Below are 19,417 nucleotides of genomic sequence, written 5' to 3'. Positions count from 1 at the left end.
GGACACCTGTCGGTTTTTATTGCTGCCTGTGCCCCCTCTCTAGTCGTCCTGTTCACCATTATCATCGAAAGTAAAAGAAAATCCCCAAACTTGGATTGTCCCCAGAAAAGCAATAGAGAGGAAATCTTCCAATGGAGACACTAGTTCTGGTGACCTGGGGGCCCCCAAGAAATTCCCTTAATATGCAGTGATTTCCTCTCACTTCCTGTTTGGCTATGGGACAGGAAGTGAAGGGAAATCTCCCCAATATGACACAGATGGCAAAAAAATAAAAATATATATGACAGGGGTTATAACCCTCCCTTACTCTATCCTAAGTAAAATAAAAAAAGTTTTGTCTATAGTTTGTAGGTATTACACTTACATATTACTGAGCATGAGAAAAAAAATACAATGCTTTACACCATATATTTCCATTTATTTACATATAATACAGCTCTAGTAAAACCATGCAGCCTTCTAATAAACCAAAGCAGAAGACCAATGTTTGTAGACAGCACTGAGGTGCCTACATAGCAGTCCATGGGATGAAGGGGTACTTGGTTTTGTATCCAATAACTCTAGGATATCAAAGATAATAACCAAGGAATATATGCATGACATCTCCTCATCTCTGCAGTACCCAGCACTGCCCATCCTGGGTGTTACTGATCTCGTCTGACACAAAATACATTTATTCCTAGTTCAATCAGTCCTCCAATCAGTAGGATCCATAATGGAATAAACACAAAGCATAAATACATGCTGGTGAATTGCTCCAGCATGGCACAGAGAGCAAGGCAAAATGCCAACTTCAGTAGCATGGCTGCGAGATACCAGGACTTTTTCTTCATGTTTTGAGCCCCGTTCCTGGGATCGTATCCCGATTTACATCGTCCAGCCATTTTTACAATCAGCATCACAAGTAGAATGGTGTCAAATATCCAGATGGGGATGAAGATAATAAACCAGTTCCATGGGGCCTTTTCATCCAGTTTCAGCACCACCATGATGAGGAAAAGCAAACTAAACAGCCAGGTGAGGAGCACTCTCTGCGCCAAGGACATTCTCATTTAAACTGATTTTAGGGGGTTTCCAAGCCAAGATGAAGAGCTATATCCCTGGAATAGAGCAGAGACACAGCATAATGACATCATTATTACCAAATACATTAGCCAATATTTCCAAAAATACATGTAACGATCAAAAGGCTTCACTGGCCTCAAAGAAAAGGACATGTAAACATGTTAATTTCAATGTTGCAGACCAGTGTTAATTTTGAGGTCAAATTTTGATTTAGTTGTATTTAGTCATCTGAATTGTTTTAGTCTTATTTTAGTCAATTAAAATCTCCAGTACATTTTAGTAGACTAAAATCGAATGGGTTTAGTTAAATTGTGATGCATTATTAAAGCATTTTTGTAGAATTTCCAAATTAATTATATATTCTTGGAGTAAAAATCTAATAACATCTTATTTCTGGTAATAAGGTTTAAACTAGTGGTGCAACAAAATGAAAATTCTGAACCGAAGTGGACAGTTTTTAATATATAACATATCAATTGTATTACATTAGACTTTTTAATTATTCTTTTTGAACTTTTGCATAAAAAAAAAGAAAAAAAAAAATTGCAAGAAAGGCTCAAGAAAAATGCATCCCTTTAAATTCTATGTATATCTTCACACTGCTCCATTGCGCTCCGTCATGCACCTCCCCACTGAAAATGTGTAAAAAAAAAAAAAAACACTTGTGTTGCGTTTGAGTCAGATGACCTATGAAAATCACAGCAAAATCAGTTAAAATTGTGGCAAAATTGTGCACGCTTTCGGTGGTCGATATATGGCTTCATTCCTAGTTTGAACATGCACTGTAGACACAGATTTAACGGTTGTGATATATAACATCTTTATAAATAAAACCAAGCTTCATAAAGAAACAAAAATATTGCTTTTTGACAAACAAAGGGGCAATAAAAAAAAAAAAAAAACTATAAAAACTCCATTGGCTGTAATGCTATTATACATATTACCAACATTAAGCTGGGTTCACACTGCAGCACGGAGAGGCTCACAGCAGGAGTCCGGTGCATCTCTGTTCACAATTTCAGGTCCGATTTCAGTCTAAATTTTAGGCTGAAATAGGACCTGAAAACAGACCAGTGGACACACAGGGCTACTATGCAATTCGCACTGGAGATGTGTGAACCAGCTCCATAGAGAGCCGGTCGCAATCTCCTGACATGCGAATTGGATGCGCAGAAGTCCGCATCCAATTCACAATAGTATGAACCCAGCCTAAATATTACGATTTTTCTTTCAGCAGCTTAGTAGATGCCCCCTACTGATGCATATGTGGTAAAACATAAAGGGTAAGCAAAAACACAAAGTAAAAATTTTATTCAAAAGAAAACCCCTTCCTTTATGCCAATGCACCTCACAAACAATGTCAAAAAAAGACGTTCAGTATAAATATTGCACTGTGTATTCAGTTCAGATATTCTAACACCTCTAGTGGAGATATGATTGTCTGTGGTGGTTCCTGGGAGGAGGAAATTGGAGCCAAGTGAAAGATGTAGCAAGCCGCGTGGTTACGCCTAGATGCGTTTCGTCATTCCGTCTTTGTCAATAGGCATGGCCCGCACGGACTTGCAAATTTATAGCCTACCAGTATTGGTGCAAAGGCGATTGTTTATTGGGAATAAGTGGGAGTGCAACTCCTAAAGGGAACGGAATCACTTGGTGTGGTGATGGTCGAACGTCCATACAGCTGATTTCCTTTTTATGAACTGTCACACAGATATTCTGAACTTTTCCTCACCTGGATTCACATACTATCATTAGATTTATTGTATTTTAAATGTTTAGAGTGGCTTAAGCTTGTAGGACTATTCATTTGATCTTTTCTGCTTACCATTTATAATGTTATGTACCAATATAGCAGCTACTTAGTATAATTAAGACTATTTTTTAGGGCTGTGGAAATTAAAGATTAATTCCTCGATTAATAGATACATTTTTTTTGATTGATCAAATCAAATCAATCTTTTGATTGGTACTCACCTCTCCGCCGGCTTCCAGGTCTTCAGGGAGTTCTGTCGGAGATCCGGTGATGTCTCGGACATCGATGTCACTGGACTACTCCCCGCTTCCCCAAGTGCCTCAGTCTGCTAACGAAGAGAAGAGGGAGGAGTCCAGTGATGTTGAAGTGCTGATTGGATGTAACGTGTACGGGGGAGGAGCTACGCATAATGTCACCTGCTGCTGCTCTACGGAACTAACACGATTGTCGGCTTTACATGCTGTGTTTTTATCATCTTTATGTGAGTAGTTTGTGTTTGAACACATAAATTAAATCTTATACTTAAGCAGTGAGCACTTAGATCTTTTCTTTCTCCCCATGACCTGGCGTCCTTGCTGAGATCTAAGGCTGGATTCACACCTATGCATTTTTAGCGCTTTTTGCATTTTGCACTACAGAACGTGTTCCATAGGAAACCATGGTGAATGGACTGTAGTACAAATCTACAAAATGTGCTAAAAATGTATAGGTGTGAATCCAGTCTAAGGAGACGTGAGAGAAGTTTATGGCCCGTGTTAACCCTTTTGATACCCGCTTGCATGACCACCTGTTTGCACAGGGGTTCATGCCATAAGGTGAGAGTGATTAGTTAGAGAGGTGGAGGGATTGTCACACTACTGTGGGGAAAACAATTACTTATGTCAGTGCTACAGTTTGAATTTAAAATGTATTTGTGTAACCTGTGAAGTTAATTGCTTTAAATAGATGGCACTAATTTCTTTTATATATTATTCAATAAATACATGTAAAAATAAATTAATAATAAATATATTAAAAATAAAAAAATGAAACATCCCTTAATATTTCAAAAAGAAATTAAATTATAAAAATTATTGTTGAATATTCCAATATACATTAATTCCTGGATATTCTATTTTTATCAACTAACTAAATAAAGCTTTTGGTCTACTGCATAGATTACCCCTTTATTTTCTGGATGAAGTATCCTGCACCTTAGCTGTATGCCTAAGCCTATACTGCTACTCCCCGCTCACATATACACAATCCTTCTATCTATAGGGAATGTAAGTAATGATTGTATGTATAGATTTTTCTTTTTTTTTTTATTTATTTTTTTTTTTTAATTTGTCACACCCGTTCCCATGGTGCACACAAATTACCCTACACTATTTTGGTTTGTGTTTTTTTTTCCGTTTGGAAAAATTATGGTCCTGGGATAAAAGGGAGCACATTCTAAAGCCCCATACACACTATCAGATTATTTGCTGAGTTTTTCCTTCAGATTTACCAAAACCATATAATATGAGGACAAACCTTAGGAGTTTCAATGTGTATGCAATCAGGCAGGCCCTTCTACTACATGGTTTTGGTAAATCTGAAGGAAAAACTCAGCAGATAATCTGATAGTGTGTATGGGGCTTTAGAGTGATTATTGTTTTTTTGTGATATATTATATGTAATTTTTATGATTTTTGATTGTTTTAATTTTTTGTTTGTTTGTTTTTAGAAAAACGCCAAAAGCTCCTGATGAAGCATTTGTATAAATGCGTAACATGTAGGGCAATTCCGAGCTGAGTCATCTATGATACACTGTCCATATCATTGGTTTTCTATTATTTTTGCCTATGTTATATATGTGTCATAGCAACATGGAAATGTATGAGTCTTTTTTCCTAATTGTGATTTAAATAGAGCACATCGACAGTGTAATCGTTATGCTCTGAGGCAATTAGTGTTTCATGCAATTTTATGTATGTTTTGCACTATTTTTTATAAATAAATTTTGTTATAAATTATTTTAACCACTTGCCTACTGGACACTTAAACACCCTTCCTGCCCAGACCAATTTTCAGCTTTCGGTGCTCTCACACTTTGAATGACAATTACTCAGTCATGTAACACTGTACCCAAATGGTTTTTTATTTTTTGCGCTATAAATGAAAAAAGACCGAAAATTTTGAAAAAAATGACCAGTTACACTTACCGGTAACGGCTTTTCTAGGAAATCTGACAGGACGGCACACCTGAGAGATGACTGGTCCACCTGACAGGAAACACAATCAACAACAAGTTTAAAAGTTCCCACCCCTCCCTCAGACCCTCAGTTATGGTAAAGAAAAGCCCACACCGGTGTTAGAGGGAACATTCTGTGAGGAATGAATATACCACACCAATAAAACAAGGGTAGGGAAGTAGGCCTGGAAGTAGGCCTGCCGTCCTGGAAGATTTCCTAGAAAAGCCGTTACCGGTAAGTGTAACTGGTCATTTTCTCCAATCATCTTCCAGGACGGCACACCTGAGACGATAAGCAAGAAGTTCAGGCCTACCTTTAGGGCGGGACAACTGCTTGTAGGACCTTCCTGCCAAATGCCAAATCCTGAGGGGACAACAGCTCCACTCTGTAGTGCCTCAGAAATGTCCTATGGCTCGTCCATGTTGCTGCTCTGCAGATCTGGTCGATTGAAGCGCCTGCCCTTTCTGCCCAGGAGGTCCCCAGGGATCTGGTTGAATGCGCCTTAAGGCAGGCTGGCACTGGTTTACCTGCCTGCCTATAAGCAATAGATATGGTTTGTCTGACCCATCTAGCCATCGTTGCCTTAGAGGCTTGTAGACCCTTTCTCTTCCCTGAGAAGGTGATCAATAAGTGACTGGACCTCCTAAAGTCTCTCACCCTTTCTAAATAGACTAGGAGACAGCGCCTGACATCTAAGAAGTGGAACCTTTCCTCTTCCTTATTCTTGGGATTCTGGCAAAAGGACGGGAGAATAATCTCCTGTGAAATAACGAAGCCACTTTTGGTAAATAAATTGGATCCTGAGTGAGGATTACCCTATCCTCTAGGATACGCAAAAACGGCTCTTTAATTGAAAGGGCCTGTATATCACCCACCCTTCTGGCCGTAGTGATAGCCAGAAGGAAGGCCAACTTAAACGATAAAAGTCTAACAGAAATTTGAGTCACCGGCTCAAAAGGCCCCTTTGTTAGGGCATCTAATACCAGGGACAGGTCCCATGGAGGGCAACTGAGCGACCTGACTGGGACTTCCCTTTCCCTGGCCAATAAAAATCTTTTTATCAGTGGTTCTTGTCCTAGCTCCCTGTCAAAAAACACGGACAGGGCTGCCACTCTGGACTTTGAGGGTGCTGACTGCCAAACCCTGGTCCACCCCCTCTTGAAGAAAGTCTAGGATGGTAGGTATCATCTGGAGAGCCCCCTCCTTAGACTGCATACATTTTTCTGGTGACGCCTTTCCTACTGAGGAGAAGAGTGTCTATCCCCCTCTCCGAACAGCCCCTGTCACGGAGTATTTCCCTCTCAATAGCCATGCTGTCAGAGAGAGACGTCCCGGTTCGGGGTGAAAGACTGGACCCTGACTGATCAGACCTCGTTGCACCGGCAGATGCAGCGAGGGAGCTACTGAGAGACTCTGAATGGTGGGAAACCAAACCCTCTTGGGCCACCAGGGTGCTATCAGCACCAGGTCTGTCCTTGAGTAGGTTAACTTCTGTAGAACTCTGGGAAGGAGTACCAGTGGGGGAAAGGCATAAGCCAGCCTGAAATCCCACCCCTGTACAAGAGCGTCTATCCCTTCTGCTTCTTGATCCTTGTAAAGGGAGAAAAACCTGCGGACCTTCGCATTCCTCCGGGAAGCGAACAAATCTATTTCTGGCTTGCCAAAATGTCTGCACACCAGGAAGAAGATTCCTTTCCTCAATTCCCATTCTCCCTGAAGGATGGGCTGTCTGCTTAGGAAATCTGCCTGCAGATTGAGTGAGCCTTTTATATGAATCGCTGACAGTGAAAGGACCTTCCTTTCTGCTTCCCCAAGGATCTGTTGTGCTAACTCCCTCAGTTTGCCCGACCTTGTCCCTCCTTGGTGGTTTAGGTATGCAACCGTGACCAGGTTGTCTGAGAGGACCTGAACCTCTCTGTCCTGCAGCTGCTCTTGGAAATAGTCTAGGGCTTTGCCTACTGCCAGAAGCTCCCTGAAATTGGAGGATTCCCTGGCTTGGCTGCGGTTCCAGGACCCCTGGGTATATCGGTCTCCCAGATGAGCCCCCCAAGCGCTGGCGTCCGTGGTCAAGACCAATGGGTCTACCTGGGACCAGGGGCGACCTTTCAACAGATTGTGTGGGTCGAGCCACCACTGCAGAGAGAGAGACCTCCTCTGTGAGGGACACTCTCCTCTCCAATGTTTCTCTTTTTCCTCCCCATGAGGCAAGTAGGAAGGCCTGAAGCTGCTGAGAAAGTAGTTGTGCCCAGGTTACTGCCGGTATGCAGGCGGTCATGAGACCCAGCAGACTCAAATCTCAGAGAGGCTTCTCCTCTTTCGAGAAGGGTGACAACCGCATTCTGGACCTTCACTACCTTTTCTATTGGTAGGAATACCCTCTGTGCCTGCGAGTCTAACAGGTAGCCTAGGTATAGTTTGGATTGAGATGGCGTCAGTGAGGACTTCTCCCGACTGACCATCCAGCCCAAGGTCTCCAGAGTCTCTAACATGATGTCTCTGTCTATCACCGCTTGCCTCTCATCCACACTGTAGATCAGCAAGTCGTCCAGGTAGGGTATTAACCCTATCCCCTGCAGGTGTAGGTATGCTACGACTTCGGCCATCACCTTTGTGAATACCCTTGGGCTTGCCGCCAGCCCAAAGGGAAGAGCTCTGAACTGCCAGTGTTGTACCTTCTGCTGTATGCATACTGCGAAGCGTAGGTACTTCTGGTGTTTGGGAGCAATGGGTACGTGTAGATATGCGTCCTTCAGGTCCAGAGTGACCATAAAGACTCCTGCCTGAAGATGTTTTCTTACTGAATAAATACTCTCCATTCTGAACCTCTTGGGAAGTAAGTAACGGTTGAGTCCTCTCAAATTTATTATTAACCGAAATCTGCCTGAGGGTTTTGGAACCACAAACACGTGTGAGTAAAAACCCTGACAACTGACTGGCTGGTACTGGAGCAATAACCCCTTGCTCTGCCAGCTCCTTTAAATTTCCCAGTAACCCCTCTGCCCTGGCTGGGTCCCTGGGAAGAAAGGTAATAAGAAAATTCTGTGGGGGAAGACTCTGAAATTCCAGTCTGTACCCCTCCTTTAAAAGATTTAAAATATATGGACTGTGTAATCCTTTCCCACTGGGGAAGGAAGTCGCTGAGTCTTGCGCCTACCCTTACGGTGGCGTAATTTGCCTTCTTTCTGAGAGGCTCCGGAACTGGAGAAAAGAATTGCACTTTTTTCTTTCCCCTTTCCAAGGTTCCACTTCCTCTGTTCAACTTTCCCCTTATGATGAGTCTGAGTGGGGGCCTCGAAAAAAATCTCTTACCCCTTTCCCTCTTGGGCCTCACAGGGAACTTCTTTCCCTTTTCAGTAGACCGGGACAGGATATGATCTAGCCCTGACCCAAACAACAGGGAACCCTCAAACGGAATGCCGCATAAGCGAGACTTGGAAGTGAAATCTCCATCCCAGGTCTTTACCCATAGGGCCCTCCTGGTGGAGTTTAGAAGTGCTGCTGACTTAGCTGTGGTCCTAACAGTCTCCACCGCTGCATCTGCCACATACGCTACCGCTCGACTGATTACCTCCAGCGAGTCTACAATTTCTTTAGTCTCCTTACCCCGGGAGACGTGATCCATCAATCTGCCAAGCCAGGCGTCTGCATTTCTGGTTACACAGGCGGAGGCTAGTGCCGGCGCCATTCACCTCCCAGGCCCTTTTGAGTAATGTCTCAGACTTTTTATCCATCTGATCCTGGATGTTTCCAGAGTCTTCGAAGGATAAATCAGACCTCTTAGACACCTGTGCTAGGGCTGCATCCAAACGAGGAGTTTTAAAAAATTTCTCCTCCTCCTCATCCTTAAAGGGACACCTTCTCTTCCAAGCTTTCTGTTTGAGGAGCTTACGTTCAGGTTCCTTCCATTCTCTGAGGACTATATCCTTCAGAGACTGGTGGATGGGAAAGGTTCTGGCCTGTAACCTTCCTAGGCCCCTATACACCCTATCCTGTGCAGAGGGGACCTGGATATCTTCTGAGGTGTAAATGGCCTTTAATAGGCCTTCCATGTCCTCAGTCGAGAACAAAAGTCCCCTAGGCTTAGCCTCCCCCTGGCTATCCTGGTTTGAATCTTCCTCCCCAGTACTAAAATCTGGGACCTGACCTTCCTCCACCTCAGACAACAGGGAGACCTGGCCCTGGGAACTTTGCGTATAAGATGTGAAAACGTTTTCCTGTGAATGAGGGGTCTCTCTCCCAGAAGGACCCCCTGACTCTTTAATAGAGTAGTTTGGAAAGACTGGAGGGTGGCTAACATCTCTGACTGTAAGGCCTTACATTCTTTCACAACCTGGGCGGTCTCCTTGCCTGCAAGCTTAAAGATACATCTATCGCAGAAAGGCTTGCTGTGGTCTTGTGCTAATTTAGAATTACAATAACCACGACGCCTGGACTTCGAAGTAGCCTTTCCTTTAGACCTACAGGCTGACCCCTGGGTAGAGCCTTCAGTCCCTGGAAACAGTAGAAAATAAACAATTAGCTACTCATGTCCTAAAGGGGCAAGGGGTTCTGCCTCAGAGTACCCTGCCCCTACAAAACACAGCTGGATCACTCACCCCCTGTGGCGACCTCAATGGCTGTTTGCTCAGACGGACCTTCCACTTCCATAGCGATTTAGCTGCCCTGCAGGATCGCTGGATCAGGTGCTGTCTTGAGCGTTCCCCTTGTTTGTCTTGGAGATGCTGCAATGCATGAAGCGCTTCACCAGAAATGCTGCCTGGGTGCTTTCCACTGCACCCTCTGCCGTTTAAATGACCGGGCGCCATTTTTTGGAGGTCCGTTTCCCGGAAATGACGTCGGGCCCTCCCGCCGGACTTCCGGTCTTGCGCAGTGATGCTGGAACGCACGCCGGCGTCCAGACCCAGCGAGATCTCCTCTATCCGGAAACTCGATGCCCGGAAGTGACGCGTCTTTCGACGAACCTCCGGACATGCACAGTAGTGCTGGAACGCACGCCATCCGCGTTCAGCACTGCTTGGAAAGATGCAGCTCACCACCTCCACCAAACGAACACAGTTCTAGGTAAGGCACAAACACAAATGGGGAGCAGCACGATTAGGACAACTCCCCTGTCCCCTGCGGCTGAAAACAAGGCTTTCCTGAGGAAAGACCTTGAGTGAGGATTACCCTATCCCCCCAGGTGCCCCTGGGGGTTACACGAGACCATCACAGACCCTGTCTGTCTGAGTCCCAGGAAAAATAATCCTGTTTAGAGAAAAACGGGGTCCCAGACCCCTCAGAAAAAAACAAAAAAAGGAGAAACTTGGTTTCGCTGCCATCCTGTGGGAAACACAATCAAGAACTGAGGGTCTGAGGGAGGGGTGGGAACTTTTAAACTTGTTGTTCATTGAGTTTCCTGTCAGGTGGACCAGTCATCTCTCAGGTGTGCCGTCCTGGAAGATGATTGGAGAAAAATGCATTTTTCTTTGTTTCTGTGATAAAATTATGCAAATTATTATTTTTTCTTCATAAATTTTGGCCACAATTTATGCTGCTACATATCTTTGGTAAAAATAACCCAAATTAGTGGATATTATTTGGTCTTTGTGAAAGTTAGAGAGTCTACAAACTGTGGTGCGAATCATAAAAAATGTATCACATCTGATGTACTGGTGGCCTATCTCACTTCTTGTGACCCGAACAAGCCAGGAAAGTACAAATACCCCCCAAATGACCTATTTTTGGAAAGTAGACATTCCAAGGTATTTAGTAAGAGGCATAGTGAGGTTTTTAGTGCTGTCATTTTTTCCCACAATTCTTTGCAATATGAAGATTTTTTTTGTTTTTTATTTTTTTCCCACAAAATTGTCATTGTAATAGGTTATTTCTCTTACATGGCACGTGTATACCACAAATGACGCCCCAAAATAAATTCTGCTACTCCTCCTGAGTATTACGATACCACATGTGTGGGACTTTTTCACAGTCTGACCACATAGAGAGGCCCAACATGCTGGGAGCACAGTCACGTGTTCTAGGAGCATAAATTACACATCTAACTTGTTGACTACCTATTACACTTTTGAAGGCCCTGGAGCACCAGGACAATGACATGTGACACTGACGTGGCACTGATGGCAGATGGCACTGATGTGACACTGACGACAATGGCACTAATACGTGGCACGGATGACACATGACACTGGGGACAGGTGGCACGGATAGGTGGCACAGGGGACAGGTGGCACGGATAGGTGGCACAGGGGACAGGTGGCACGGATAGGTGGCACAGGGGACAGGTGGCACTGATAGGTGGCACAGGGGACAGGTGGCACTGATAGGTGGCACAGGGGACAGGTGGCACTGATAGGTGGCACAGGGGACAGGTGGCACTGGGGAGAGATGGGCATGTCTGTGGGTTTCACTGTGTGTGTGTACTCACTGACACTGACGCTGCAGCTGCAGCCGTTCATCTCGCCCTCCTCACACTGTCTCTGTGTGAGGAGAGGAGCCGGCGATGAGAGATGATCTCATATGTTTACATATGAGGTCACCTCCCAGTGGACTAGCCAATCGAGTGCTAAATGGCCGTTGTGATTGGTCATTTAGCACGATCTGTGATTGGCTGTGTGCGAGGGACACGGCCAACACAGAACTTCCCCGATGCATGCCCACGGCGGCGCGCATTGGGGAAGTAAACAGGAGGATGTCTAGGGACGCCCTCCCGGCAGTTAGCGTCCACTCTGTAGCAGTCTTTTGGCTACAGAGCGGGCGAGAAGTGGTTAAAGAAACTTGTGTTTATACCTATAAAGTCCATCACCTTCAACAACGGTTCTCTTTAGTAACCTGTGAAGTTAAGCCATGGATTGTGGAAACTAACTAGTGTAGGGTTATTGTATATAGCGTATACCACATTTACCACTGACTAATGCAGAGCTGCAATGCAAGGAGACCAGCTAAACGTAGTTGGATCTGTATGTAGGGAAAAAAAAAAAAAAACAAACACACACACAACACACTGCTGTACTGATATTTTGGTCCCCATTATAATTGTGCTAATATTTATCAAAACAATATTTTAGCTAAAACTACACTAAAATCGTTATTAGTGGACACAAACACAGCAAAAATTACAAAATGCCTACTAAATCTAAAAGCCAAAACTGTTTTGAATTAATAAATAACACATTTTTGTACATTTTAAATTGTGCCTTTTTGCAAAATGAAAAATAATTGCACAAATGTTTATCAAATCCCTATTTTTGCCAAAATTACACTAAAATCCTTATTAGTGGTCAAGAACATACTTTACAAAATTCCTGATCAATTTTTACTATGACCTCCTTCACAAGGGGTGTACTAAAGTCTGTGCCCATGTGAGGCTGTGTTTACCCACGCAGGGATGCACAGGTGTCACATGTGTTCCCATGTGGGCAATCCTACTGATGTCAATTTGGACACAGCAGATGCATGGAAACAGCTGCTGCTCCCATTCTGATATCTGTGATGTCAAATTGGTAGCAGCGTCTGTGTCTGCGCAGCTGCTGTATCCCAACTGACAACAGTGTGATTGCCTGTATGGGCATACACTGTAGTATGCCCCGTGCGAATGAGGCCTATTTTTATTTTTTTAATCATTATATTTTAATTTATTTTTTTATCTTTTTTTACAGCCCTGTTGGGGGGCTTTAGTGAAGCATCAGGAGTCTAGACAGACTTCAGATGAATAAATAGAAAGTGTTCTGTATAGAGGCTTCCTATTCCTTCACATACTGAAGCATAACAAACAATGTTTACTATGTTTCAGTGATGAATGAACAGAGGTGCAATCGGTACTGATTGCTCACTGTGTGCATTCAGGAAAGAAAGGGGCTGGATACTAACATTTATAGGTAAAGCTGATCCAAGGAATATCCAATTGCCTCTGGTGGATCAGGAAGAATTTTTTTTTTTTTCCCCTGCTGGAGCAAAATTGGATCATGCTTTGCTGGGGTTTTTCACCTTCCTCTGGATCAACTGAGTATAGGATTGTATCATATTGTGGGGGGATATAGTGCCTTTTATTGGTTGAACTAGATGGACTTGGTATCTTTTTTCAACCTGACCAACTATAATGTGTTATCAGCCCCTGTGCTCTCCATCCCGACACGGATCTCTTGCCATGTATCCCAGCAGCAGCTGAAGCCAGCAGAAGGGGGCCAAAATCGGATCAGACAAAAAGGTGGGGGGGGGGGGCATTTTAGAGGACAGTAGCGTGGTGGGGGATGTAGAGCGAAGACTGGTGGGGGTCACAGTTTAGGCGAATAGCTACGATCAGCCCCTGATCACACCTTTACTTTTGTTCAGCAGAGTCTGCTGAACAGTTTTGCTGTACAGTTGTAGTCACTGAAGTGACTCTAAGCTTTTATTAGAACGCCACAGACGTTTGTCCTTTTCATACTCTGTATGAACAGACGATCAGTCTGTTCTCCCCTCAGAGAACCGGAAATAGTGTTTACACACACAGATCCCAGTTCTCCTTGTGCCCCAAGCGATCGTGGGAGCCCAGCGGTGATCGTGACCGCCAGGCACTCGCATCGGCCCCATGGACGAGCACGTGCCCCCTAGTGACCACAGGGCAAAGCAAAGTTACATAATGTCGTTATGCCCAGCCGTGCCATTCTGCCGCAGTACAACTGCAGCGGATGGTTGGCAAGTGCTTAAAATGTGTTTGGGTTTAAAGGGATGAGGTGGCAACTATAGACAAGCTGTGCCTACCCGTGTACTGCAGTTATACAGTACATGTCTGTATCTTAGCGCAGATCACTGTAGCTCCAGGCTGCATTGCAGTCTTAATGGCACACATAGAAAATACATGAGTGGTGTCCATCCAGATATGACAGGGAGTCTGTATACCTCAATGACAGCGAGTCTGTATACCTCAATGACAGCAGTGTGAAGATAAGGTGGTATGAGAGGTGCACAGAGGTTGGTGAACACTTCCAGCAGGATCTTTGCTGGGACTGTATACACTCCTCAGATATGCTCTGTACTGTTTTGCTCTGGTCTCTCTTGTACAGCAATCAGTCATATATCATATACACAGTGATGTCATACAACCATCCAATCACACAGAGAGTGTCTCCTCACCGGTAAACATCACAGCGTGTCATTCCCTATAGATCAGGAACCCAGATCACCCTACTGTGCATCCCAAGCGATCGCAGACCATCACTTCCTGCTCTCTGCTCAATCACCAGCCAATCACCGGCCGGGAGACTGACGACTGAGCTAACGCACATTAATGACGTAAACTCTCGGCGCACTTGACGTATTTCCACCGTCATGTTAAGTAAGGGAAACGAGTTTGTGTTCCGGAAAATGCTCGACATTAGTTAGGTCAAGAAAAAAAATGAACAGCTTTGGCATTTACTAGTCTCTTAAAGCTGTGTGATGTGACAACATCTCTATAAAGAAAGTTGTGTCTATTTTCATGTAGCGTTCGTTGCCTTCACCCAAGATGGCGCCGGGTGATTTCGTTCTATAGAGACGTAAACGGCTGCCATGCTTGTTTTGGGCAACAAAAATAAAGCATTCTGCCTTCCAGCTGCAGTTCCCCTGACAACCGTCAGATGGGTCCGCCCCCTGTGACGCGGTTTCCGTTGCTAGGGGGCGGGGTCTAAGCCTGTGCCTGTGGCGCTGGTGGCCTGGCTCGTGTCCCATGAGCTGTGAGGTGCGCGCATCGGGGGCGCGCAGACGCGGCACTCATGTTCCGGTGAAATTCAAACGGTTCCGTTCTGTGCTTGCGGCGGGAGGCGGAGGAGACTCCGGGACAGCGGGTGAGTAGAGGAGGACGGGGTAGTGACTCGCTGTCCATGTGTATGTAGTGGGGACACAGGCAGACTGGTCTGTAACGGTGTATTATATCGGGGGGGGGGGGGGGGGGGGGGGGGGTAACCTCATATGGAATATAGAACGCTGGCTCCAGCTGTGTCCGTGTTATGTTATGACAGGTCACCCCCCCCCATCCGTGGTACCTATGTGGTACATGCCAAGCTGCCAGACACCTCTGCCGGGTGAGCATCTGTACAACAAAGGACCGGTCTACTCGGAGTGGGGGGAGCCTGACTACGACCTCTCTGTACAATGACACTTCCATCGTGACACCGATCTGTCTATTCATGGACATCCCGGCTCATCGGTGTCACCTAGAACTGGATGGAGCCCAGAAGTGAGTAAACTCTGAGGTCACACACTCGGGTTTATTTACTAAAACTGGAGAGAGCAAAATCTGCTGCAGATGTGCATGGTAGCCAATCAGCTTCTAACTTCAGCTTGTTCAATTAAACTTTGACAATAAAACCTGGAAGCTGATTGGTTAGCATGCACAGCTGCAGCAGATTTTTCACGCTCCAGTTTTAGCAAATCAACCCCTTCAGTGCTTTGCAGGGAAGTTTATAACAAATCTAATGTAGACATGCATCTAAATCTTTCTTTCTGAAGCCTGATCTGCATTTGGATTGCACTTCAGAGGCTACTGACAAGCAGTGAGGAAGCAAGTTTTGCCTGTTCTCCCTGTGCCTGCGTGGGTTTCCTCCGGATACTCCAGTTTCCTCCCACGCTCCAAAGACATGCTGGCAGGTTAATTTGCTTCTGTCTAAATTGGCCCTGGTATATGAATGTGAGTCAGGGACCTTAGAGTGTAAGCTCCTTGAGGGTAGGGACCGATGTGAACGTACAATGTATGTGCAAAGAGCTGCATAAAATTTACGGCGCTATATCAGTACCTTAAATAACAATGTGATGGCCTCATTTGTGGTGACAATCACACCGCAACCATGGGCATTGCAGTTGCAGGGTGTTAACGGTACTTTCTCATTTGGCATAGTGAGTAGCATTCAGCAAGCTTGCCGTCTTCCGATCACTACATGTGGGGTGCACTTTGCTGCAGGATCGCAACTGCAGCATATAAACACCTCCATCTACTGCCTATTGCACTTAAAGCAGAGTTCCACCCAAAGTGGAAGCTCCGCTTGTTCACAACACCCCCGCCCCCAACATATTTGGCACTTTTCGGGGGGTAAGCGGATACTTGTCAAAACCAGGTATCCGCTCCCACTTCTGTGTAAGGCTGGATTCACATATGCATATTTAGTGCGTTTTGCGGATTTGCACTACAGTCCATTTACCATGGTTTCCTATGGAACACACTCTGTAGTGCAAATATACAAAAAGCACTAAAAATCCATAGGTGTGAATCCAGCCTAAGATCACACAGATCTACAAAACGCCCCCCCCCCCCTTTCTGGAAGACGCACAGGTCCCAGAAGACAGCGGAACCATTCAGAAAGCGCAGTGTGACTCGTGCACAGGGCTCAAGTCCTGCGGGAACGCATGGGAACGGAGTTTCCGTACTTTTTTCACAACAGGAATTCAGTTCCCTTTAGCAGCCATGTCCTGCAAGACTTTGAAGTATGTGAGCTGTGTGGCAGGTGCTACACCAGCAGCTGCCGACACAGCTCACAATAGTAAGTGCCGCACAGCTGACCATTCAGGCATTGCCAGTAGGGGGCCCCATGACGTCTTCCGCTTCGATCTACCTGTCAATCACAGCTAGCTGACGGTAGATCAGGTCCCTGCTGCTAAGAGATTGTATTTAGTCAGACCTCTTGTGATTTGCTCCTCCCTGCCGGTCCCTCCCGATTTTCTGTCTCCTCATCCCCCCCCCAGTCTCCTGCATACTTGCTCTGTGTGTCCCGCTGAATCCCCCCCTCCTCTATCTTCAGTGCCATATGATGAGAGAACCCAGAGGAGGAGCACAGCTATTCTGCTCACAGGACATGCAGGGAGAGAGGTGAGCTGAGGGAGGAACATCAGTTTGGGGTGGTAAGCTGAGCACAATACCTGGCAAAGTTTAATGCCAAGAGGGAAGTTTATGTGGAAATATGTGAAGGGTTGGAATAGCAGCGAGAGTGTGTTGGAGCCCTGCAGAGTTTGCAGCCCCCCAAACTAACATACATCTTCTAAGCAGGAGCACATCACTATCTCCCCAAGCATTCTGTCCAGATAATGTGCAGTTAATTTCTGACCTTTTACGTTTAACCCTGTGTTTTCCAAACTCTGTTCAATGAAAAGTGTAAACTCACCACATAAACACTCTATATACAAAATAACATTCCCCAATAAAGATCAAAGCATGATGTTCACATTTGCATGGAATCACAACTGAATGAATGCTGATTATTCAGAGAATTACCGTATTTGTTTGAGGATTGTTTTTTTGTTTTTTTTATGTACTAAGAGTTGAGCTTCATATACAAAAATTGGATGAAAAATGCCACTTTTGAAGCGTTTGTGCATTAGAGCGTATCATTATTTTTTATTTTTTGGTGGGCGAGTGGATCTTGGGTGGGAGTTCCCACGCTTTTTCCCCAGGACTTGACCCCTGCTCATGCATGCGCAGTAGGAAACGGCTGTGAAGCCGCAAAGCTTCACTTCCTGTTTCCCTTAGTGAGGATGCTTGCACCCAGTGCCGACATCGTGGGCTCCCTTACCAGGTAAGTGTCCTTATATTAAAAGTCAGCAGCTACAAATACTGTAGCTGCTGACTTTTAATATAAGCACTTACATTTTTTTTTTCACCCAGGCTGGAACTCTTCTTTTAGAGAAGGTGGGTGGCAAAAATGCAGCTCAGTCACACAGTTCTGCTCCCCCCCCCCCCCAACCGCATGTCTAAATGACGTTGTGAAGTTGTACCTCCTAGGTACAGGGAATATTCACATCAGCTCCCGCCAGTGACATCCCCAGTGCATGCACAGCATGCTCTCGCACGGAGAGCACTGTGATGAGGACTCCCATGTGCATCATGGCCTGACCATTCAAATGGCTGGAGAGTGTGAACCTGGAAGGAAGACTGGTGAAGATGCAAGCTCTAGGAGCGGTGACCGCTCAGCACCGGAAGGCCCGCTCAGCCCCAGAGATAAGTGTGCCCTATTCTAGTATGTGGTGCAGATTATGACACAAACCTGCAGAGCAGCCCATTAAAAAAAATTGCGTTTACTACTACAAATTGAGCTGTATGGGCTGCAGGTGAAGTGGCAGTTCCCTCTAGAATAGCTCTTAGAACATTACAGTAGTAATAAATCCTCTTGGCACATTGAGCACAATAGCATAAACATCCTCCAGTAAACTGTTACAATTCTTCTGGCTTTTGCCCACTTTTGCCCAAACAGACAATGGTGCATCCTGAGTCGGCATTTCTGAAGAATTTTGACCCCCATACATACCATCCACAGCTAATCGGGCAGTTCATATGCAGCCATAGCACACAGTAATGCAGCATCCATAGGCATTCAGCCGATTCTGAACTCGCAAACTATCCACATCCATGTGGCTGTGTGAATGTAAGTTAAAATTTGCACTCCAAATATGCATAATTGCATTGGTGTACCTTGGACCAACGTAAGTACATATGATTATGTACCCGGTGAGCTCTGTGGAAGCTGGAAATTGCTGTATTAGGCACCATTACTCCAGTTATCCAAGCGTTCTTCTGAACCCTGTGCCAAGTGTCTGCCCTGCTGGAACTGGTATGGAATGAGTACTTTCATGGGTCCACACTAAATATAACTAAGACCCCTTTCACACTGGGTCGGTGCGGGCGCCGGCTGTTAAACGGTGCTATTTTTAGTGCCACTTTATCGTTGTTTTAGCGGTGGTATTCTGCCGCTAGCTGTGCGGTCTTACCCCCTGCTAGCGGCCGAGAAAGGGTTAAAACCACCGCAAAGAGCTGCAGCGGTGCTTTGCCAGTGGTATAGCCACGCTGCCCCATTATTTTCAATGGGCAAGAGCAGTGAAGGAGCGGTATACACACCGCTCCTTCACCACTCCAAAGATGCTGCTAGCACACTTTTTTTTTTTTTTTTTTTTTTTTTTTTTTTTTTTAACCGTCCTGCCAGTGGCACTGCTCAAGTGTGAAAGCCCTCGGGGCGCTTTGCAGGCACTATTTTTAGTGTTGTAGCGCCTGTAAAGCGCCCCGGTGTGAAAGGGTTCTAAGTAATTTTAATGTAATCTCCATACCTGGAATTCAGCTTCAGCAGTGGACAGTGCAATCTCCAGCCATTCTGTTTGGAGAAGGGAAGAGCAGGGTAGTGCCCTGCAATCCTACGATATGGTGCTGTGTGTTTCTATTTATGCACACAGTGTAGGGAGACAAAACTGTAGTGAAGTCCCTGCATGCAAGGGTGGCTTCATACAATGCGATTAGGGAAAGGAGCCACCATGAAAAGTTAGTATGGAACCGCAGTCATGGCACACAAAAACAGGAGCATAGGCAAAAAAAAATAAAAGGAAAAAAGCTGCATCTCAGTAAGTGATTAAATCGGCTGATAAAAGTGCTTAAAACTGAGGGTTTATTATCACTTTA

At 45.1% G+C, this 19,417-nt stretch overlaps 2 protein-coding genes across 4 annotated transcripts in view; one reads left to right on the top strand and one right to left on the bottom strand.

Moving 5' to 3' along the window:
- Positions 1–397: 397 nt before the first annotated feature.
- TMEM60 (transmembrane protein 60) lies at positions 398–14,295 on the bottom strand. The gene is made up of 2 exons (XM_077473518.1): positions 14,143–14,295; positions 398–1,100 (listed from the first exon to the last, which is right to left on the bottom strand). The coding sequence occupies exon 2, from the start codon at positions 1,050–1,052 to the stop codon at positions 645–647; it is 408 nt and encodes a 135-aa protein (XP_077329644.1). The 5' UTR covers positions 1,053–1,100; positions 14,143–14,295; the 3' UTR covers positions 398–644.
- Positions 14,296–14,672: 377 nt separating this feature from the next.
- Positions 14,673–19,417, top strand: part of PHTF2 (putative homeodomain transcription factor 2) — a 196,327-nt gene continuing 191,582 nt past the window's right edge. For all 3 annotated transcript variants that reach the window (XM_077472016.1, XM_077472014.1, XM_077472015.1), the window contains exon 1: positions 14,673–14,831. The gene's annotated coding sequence lies outside the window, so the exon portion shown is untranslated. The remainder of the gene's footprint in view (positions 14,832–19,417) is intronic.

The sequence above is a fragment of the Lithobates pipiens genome, unplaced genomic scaffold (genome assembly GCF_037356315.1).
Source record: "Lithobates pipiens isolate NorthernLeopardFrog02 unplaced genomic scaffold, aLitPip1_a1.2 Scaffold_8, whole genome shotgun sequence".
Classification (NCBI taxonomy): Eukaryota; Metazoa; Chordata; class Amphibia; order Anura; family Ranidae; genus Lithobates; species Lithobates pipiens.
The sequence above is the reverse complement of the archived record's forward strand: the minus strand, read 5'-3'. Positions and strand labels throughout refer to the sequence as shown.